Genomic DNA, 7,500 nt, shown 5'->3' with positions numbered 1-7,500 from the left:
CCCTCTTCTTTCTTTCTCTGTCTCTCTCTCTTCCCCCTCTTTTTCTCTCTATCTTTATTTTTCGCACTCACTCTCTCAATCACTCATTCCACCACTCTCTCTTTCTTTCTTTGACTATCTCTTTATTTCTCTCCTCTATCTGTCTTTTTTTTTTGTCTCCCCCTCTCTCTATCCCCCCCCCTCTCTCTCTCCCTACCTCTCTCTCCCTTTCCCTTCTCTTTCTTTCTCCCCTCCCCCTCTCTCTCTTTCTTCCTCCCTTTCCCTCTCACACTACCTCTCTCTATCTCTGCCTCCCCCTCCCTTCTTTCTTTCTCTCCCTCCCCCTCTCTCTTTCTCTCTCTGATTCCCCTTTTCCCTCTCTGTCTATCTATCTGTTTTTGTGTATGTTTTGATTGGTTTTTCTTTCTCGTTCGCTTGCGGTATTGACAGTAACGCTCAAGAAGTGTGAGAGTGAAAGAGGCAGGGGGCCCTCTCCTCCATTCTTTGGCCATAAAGGAACGGCTTTCCGATTTTCTTCCTGAACGCATTAAGTCCTACGAACCTGTCGGTTGTAATAATGTAGTTGTATAATATAATATAATAGTATGATATAATATAATGTTAGTAGTATATATTACTGTGGTGTAGAACTCCTCAAAATATCCACGCATGAAAAACACTTTTTACAGTGCATCAGTATCAAATATTTGTATTTCAGGTCCATTATTTTCTTACAATAAAGTATCGATGATGCTGTATCGGCGATACATGTATTGGTATCGCTTTGTCTTCGGAGAATCAGTGTATCGGAATAGTTTTAGCCAAATTTCTCGTATCGATACATTGGTATCGCCTTAAACAATTCTGTGTATCTATGCCCATCACTGTATATAACGCAGCATGATTTCTACTTATTGAAACACTGGTTTTGGCGAAAAGAAAAATATCATTTCATTAGTTCGTTTAGCTGCTGCTAGAAGGTGTAGCTCCGAGAAGCAGTTGATAAATTCTCAACGAATTTGCATATTTCTGTTTGATTTAGCTGTCGTACATAGTTTGAAGTATGAGGCGTTTTCTAGGTTCAAGAAATCATGAAAATGTCATTGTTAATTATTTTGTTTAAATAAGGGGGAAACGTCGCCTTACCTCCATATCTGTTGCCATTTCGATAAACAATTCCAAAAAGCCACATTTAAAAATATTCTATTACAAAGCTAACGACTACTAATACTGCGTGTTTTGCAATCATTTATTTGAAGAGAAGGCAATATGAAATGGCGTACTTCTTTTCTAAAAATAGAAATTATTATACTTGTAATAGATATTATTATACTTATTGTGGCTATATAGGAAAAAAATGTAACTAAATTATTTTCTAAAATTTATTTTGACTCTCCTCTCTCTTTCTCTGTTTGTTTCTTTCTTTCTCTTTATTTCCCTCTCTCATTATATAATTTCGGAGAGCAAGACGACATTCCCCCGGTTTCTCTCTAAGGGCCTTAGAATCCCGGTAACGGACTGTCTCCCACTCCCCCCCTGGCCTCCCCCCCTCCTGCTGCCACCGGTTCCTGATCCCGCAAGACAATCGGTTACGTGTCAGCTGCCACGGGGAGGCAAGGCACCGGCACCGTGACTTTGCTCTTTTCTCCTTGATTCACATCTTCCTTAGAGTTTTTTCCTTGTGTAATTTAAGTTCTTGGCCGATGTATTGCTCCTCTGTAGATAAGGTAATTTATTAACCATTTAGGCGCCGACGAAAGTATTTGAAATTCAGAAATCACGTCCTGAAATTGTACATGCTCGTATTTGTTTATACGTGAGTGTGATTTGCCTACCAGTTTATTTCTCAGACTCACCTCTTCTCCTCCTTTTATTCCATAATTCCCCCTTATGTCATTTATTCATTATTTCCCCTTCTAGCTGCCTTTGATATCCATAACTTTGAAAGAAAACCTCACGAATGCCAAAAGTTAATCTCACTTTCTCTACATTCACACATTACCCTAAATTACTTTGCTGATGACGAAGACATATAGTATTCGGTAACATGAGGTTTATTTTTTTTTTTTTACTGTAAATTAAACTAATGATGCTAGGACTGCCACAACCGATGCCCTAGTAACCCCGGGGACGGAATAGGTGTCGTCATTTACCTTCTAAATATTCAAGTTCCGTTCTCTACCCAAGGTCGAAGGAGAGGGGAGAGGAGAGGCGAGGTGGGGGGGGGGGTAGGCACGGGGGCGGCGATGCACAGCAGGGGGTATAAAAAGCTCCAGCGTCGCCTCTCGATTCACTCCCCTTGCATCTCCTGCCCTCCCGTGCTCTAAATTTCTCCCGGAGTAATTTTCCTTTTTCTTACCTTTCTAAAATTATACACCTGGTATCTGCCCCCTGCACCCTGTAGTAGACCCGTTCATTCATAAAAAAATATTCCTTATACTCACAACAAAAAGTTACACAACTCTATCCCTACAAAACGTGACGGAGAGAACCATTATATTCGGAAAAATGTCGCAGATGTCTCCTTTAGCTCGCCAGGTAAGATTAAGATGATACATTTATGAGTCTTTATTCTGTCTTCATTTTCTCCCTTCTGGCAAATATTTACAATAAACAAGCTACAAGTAAACGGATAAATTTAGAGTGGTGGAGAGAGAAAGAGAGAGAGAGAGGGGGGGGAGGGGAGAGGGAGAGAGAAATTTAAATGATTAAATATGAGCGAGTGTATATACTTCTGTGTATTTTTTTCTCTCTCTGCCCATCACATCCTCATCTACATCTCAAGATTTTCAACAAAAAGCAAAGAATATAAATGACATTCACTGACATGTGACACTATCAATGCCATTTTGATGGACTATGAAAACACAGCAAAGTTGCCAGTCACTCACTTCCCTCTTATCCTCTGTTATAATGTTACTTTCACGCTCCTGTAATTCATCGAGCTGCCATTGTTTTTTTTTCGTCTGGTAAAGCCGCAACAGTGTTAATCCATGAAATATGTTTCTTTTTCGCCATTGGCATGATGGGTTCGTAAATACCTGTGAACGAAAATAAATTTGAATTGCTATATGTATGTGTGTTTGTGTTAGAGAGAGAGAGAGAGAGAGAGAGAGAGAGAGAGAGAGAGAGAGAGAGAGAGAGAGAGAGAGAGAGAGAGAGAGAGAGAGAGAGAGAGAGAGAGAGAGAGAGAGAGAGAGAGAGAGTGTGTGTGTGTGTGTGTATGTGTGTGGCGTCCATGGAAATACGAAGTCACTGCTTAGTGACGAGTTATGAAACAGTATGTTTAATTCGTTTCAGTTATTCAGAATGTCCTTTATCTTGTGCTAAAATCTGATCATAGTTTTTTTGTTATTATTCCGTGTCTTGGCGTTATTAGAAGGAGGCGCATCCACAGTTCGCTTGTTTCAACTCAAGCAACTACAAGCTAGGTGGTTCCAAAGAGGGTGAATAGCATTACAGGAGCTGTATATCTGATATTTTGAAGAAGAAAAAAATCGTTTGGATTAATGTCAGTTAATCTTGCTCTTTACTTTTAATTGTTCTTTATGCATTTTTTCCCCTTCTTTTTGTCAATACATGCTTGTTTACAGTGTATGCGTATGTGTGGAAAAAATGACATTCTTTTTTATTGCAAAATAAAATCAAAGTTTTTATATGTAATTTTCATTGTGAACTAATAGATCAGATCTAGGCACGGATTCAATAAACACAATTATAGTTATTTTAGAATATTAACTGAACGCAAAACCATGGTCGGGTTAACCAGGCCTCAACAATGTATGTATTGTGTGTGAAAGAACTGCAATTACACAGTTTTTAACGCTTTAGTTAGAATCTTTTGTTTTATATTTCATATACATTTTGAGCCCCTTCTCACACAAATCGCCATGCCATGTAGTTAATAACTAACACACACACACACACACACACACACACACACACACACACACACACACACACACACACACACACACACATATATATATATATATATATATATATATATATATATATATATATATATGATTATTTATTTCTATTTTTTCATAGATGATGGGGGCATCAGTGAATCGACTAATTGGGATTGTAAATTAATTTTGGAGAAACTTTTACTAAAAATGGTAATAACTGTAGAAAGGGAAGACAAATAGTAATGCTTATAATAGGAAATGTGTTATTCAAACGGTGTCTAATCCCTGAGACAAAGGTGATGTGTTCGCATGTAACGTCTCGATTTCTATCAGCTGGTCGGAGGTTGTTTCATTTGCCGTTTCTCAAACATTGACAATTTGATGTTAAGGTTTGATATGCTAATATCATCTACACCTACGCATATATTGCATTACATTGCACTGGCAAATAGAAATAAAATCGATAGATGACAATAAATGATCGAGACATTCCCATTTCATTAGAATGAACAAGATATACAACAAGTTTGTTCTATTTTTGCTATTCACCCTCCTTGGAACCACCCAGCTAATAGTTGCTTGAGTTGAAACAAGCAAACATGCATTTTCTCGCTCACCTCTTCGAATGTGGATGCAACTCCTCAAAGAAACAGCAAGATTAAATGCATAATAAAAGCTGATTATACACTCTCGTAACTCATTACCAAGCATGACTCCATATTCCCATAGATGATACACACACACGTCGATAACGAATCTACATATTCAGTGTAACCTAATTGTGATTTTGTTCATGCTCTGTATTGAAAAATCTAATTTATCACGGTTTCTGTTTATTCAATATGTGTTTGATTCAGTTATAAAGATAAAAAAAAACTTCATTAGGTCGATTAGCTGCTACTAGATGGTGCAAGCATCAACGGTATTTACAGAGGTCTCAGGGATTTTACAGAGTTTTAGGTAATTTAGTTACCATACATAAATGTTCAAAGCATGAAACTTTTTCATGGTTTAAGAAATATGTATCTATAAATGATACTTCTTATGTTGTAAGGAGTAGGAAATGCCGCCTCCCCATCATAGATGTTGTCATTTGGATAAGCAAACAATGCCAGGATATCGCATTTGAAGAATATCCAACTACAAAGTCAACGATAACTAATGTTACATGCTTTGTTCTTCATCACACTGGAAGAAAGCGAAAGATCAAGTGGCCTACTTAGTTTCAAAAAATATTAATTAATACACTTATTGGTTACTTATTTTCGACTAATCACACTCTATGTTACAAACTACCTAGGGTTTTAGCATCATTCATGAAGATACTATTTACGCTATGTTTACTTCGACTGGTTGCCAGAGGTACAAAAGTGGGACCCAGAAAGTGTACTGAAATATAATTCCGCAACTGTGCTTATGAACTTCTTTATAGCCGGCACGCTAATGCACCCTCGCCTTCGCTGATTCACCTTGCAGGTCCTTGCATCAGTGTTCATCGGCCTCACCCTCTCGTGCATGATGGTTACTTTGGCATATGCTGCAGTTGCCGTGCCTCAGATGTCATTACCTGACTCACCTATAAACTTCACACCGGATGAAGCCAGTTGGTTTGGTGAGTAATATCAGTTTTATTACAATTATCGCTATTTTTTGTTATTTCAGTGAAGTAATCGTTGCAACCGATAATACCATTACTATTACTGCCACAACATCAATATGAACAATAATAACTACGGGTACAACAGCAACTACTACTGTGACAAGACTCATTATCTTTTAATTAACACGAAGACAGTTCACGATTAATTAGCTAGGTCGGTTTAGGAAAATTGAAATGTGTTACAGTGAAAGAAGATAAGCGTGGTGCCCGAAATCCAAAAACTCTCATATAATGTCAAGTTATTCAAATACAACAGGATATAATTACACTTAGGGTTATTCAAATTAAAAATTGTAGACACGCAAACATCTGTAGATTCCCTGCCACAGTGATACCGTTGAGTAATTTCTTTCTGTCTTTCTTTCTTTTTTAGATCTTTGTCACTTTCTTATCATCGCAAGTGTTTTAATACGTGCAAAAATGATATCTTTTCCCGGGATTTCTGACTACCCTTAACAAAGCCCTGAAGTAGATTGTGTTGAAGGTTTTTGGCTGCGAGAAAATATCTTTTGTCCTCTAAAGGTATATGTCTCTTGATATCCTGAGAATTATTCATCAGCATGACGCACACACGCTTCGCTAAAGGTTACATTATGTGACTCTGCTGCGCTTAAGCATTTTGCCAGAAGCATTAAGAAAAAATATGCACACCTTTGGCAAGCAAATTAGTTATTGGACGAATATCTTCCTTCAATTACCGAAAATAGATTGCTATTTTCTGCTATTTAACTGTTTTCCACATTTTGTTTTTCACGGATGTCGTCACAAAATGTCACGGAAACAGTTATTATCAGTTATAATTTGAGAAAAATACATAGCTTCTTGGAAGGACTTTTTTCTCTGTGTGATAACCAGTCTTGTGATGGTTTTGATGTGAATGCCAGTAATACAACATAACACACACACACAAACGAAAACCTGAATATATGGAAAAATATGAGCATTAAACAATGAATAGACGTAACGAAAAAGACCGCGATGCCTACGAAACAGACCAGCTAATTAAAATCCAAACCCCCCGCAGCCACCATCCCTCTCCTGATCTCCATCCCCGGGGCGCTCGTGGGCGGGATGATGTGCGAGTGGCTGGGGCCGAGGCGCCTGCTGCTCCTGCTGTCCCCTTTGCTGTGCGCGTCCTTCGTGCTCATGAGGGTGGCGGTGTGGGAGGTCGTGGTGCAGGCCGGCTTGGCGGAGGTCCTGCTTCTGTCGTGCAGAGTCGTTCAGGTAGGCGCTCTTCCCTTTGGGTTACTGTCCCTGGTGGCCTGTAAACCTGTCAGTCAATGTGCGTCTTGATACAATGTGGCTTAGATAGTTTGCCCAGTGAACTACGCCGGGGGAATGTCACATGAGTTATCTGATTCTGCTGAGCGCATGCAGGAAAGGAGATTCGTGGAAGTGTTTCGAATTTACAAGTCCTTATTGAATTATTTATTCTAGGGAACCATGGTGGCCTTGATGAATCCAACGGTGTACATGTACACATACGAAATGACCGATGCACGGATAAGAGGCGCGATGACAGGACTCACCGATCTGTGGACGGCCTTTGGCTTTCTTCTGTGCTATTTGTTCGGCTGTTTCTACTCCTGGGAGGTGATCGCCTGGCTCGTTCCTCTTCTGACCGGAGTTCCTTCCTTCATCGGCCTTTTGTTCACTCCTGAATCGCCCATGTGGTTGGTGCGGAAGGGCAAGGAGCAAGAGGCCTTAACGACTCTCATGAAATACAGATGTTCTACAGAAGAGGTTATCGAAGAAGTGAAAGCTGCGACGAAGACCTCAAACAAGGACGTTTCTTTCGTGCGCTCTCTGCAGGAAGTCGTGAAGAAGCCGAATTTGTTGGGCATGGTGGCCTCTGCGTTGCTGTTGGTGATGAAGGAAATGAGCGGAAATTCGGGAGTCAATACATATATTGTCCACATTTTCCAGTTCGCAGGCGTGGGATTAGAC

General features: G+C 39.5%; 1 protein-coding gene across 1 annotated transcript in view; it reads left to right on the top strand.

Moving 5' to 3' along the window:
* Positions 1–2,275: 2,275 nt before the first annotated feature.
* LOC113818125 (facilitated trehalose transporter Tret1) overlaps positions 2,276–7,500 on the top strand; it is a 6,628-nt gene continuing 1,403 nt past the window's right edge. The window contains exons 1-4 of the mRNA XM_027370280.2: positions 2,276–2,517; positions 5,370–5,505; positions 6,578–6,777; positions 6,991–7,500. The exon at positions 6,991–7,500 is cut by the window's right edge and continues 1,403 nt beyond it. Coding sequence (XP_027226081.2) covers positions 2,488–2,517; positions 5,370–5,505; positions 6,578–6,777; positions 6,991–7,500 — 876 coding nt within the window. The 5' untranslated portion in view covers positions 2,276–2,487. The remainder of the gene's footprint in view (positions 2,518–5,369; positions 5,506–6,577; positions 6,778–6,990) is intronic.

Source organism: Penaeus vannamei, chromosome 16, assembly GCF_042767895.1.
Source record: "Penaeus vannamei isolate JL-2024 chromosome 16, ASM4276789v1, whole genome shotgun sequence".
Classification (NCBI taxonomy): domain Eukaryota; kingdom Metazoa; phylum Arthropoda; class Malacostraca; order Decapoda; family Penaeidae; genus Penaeus; species Penaeus vannamei.
This window is presented reverse-complemented; position numbering and strand designations above follow the sequence as displayed.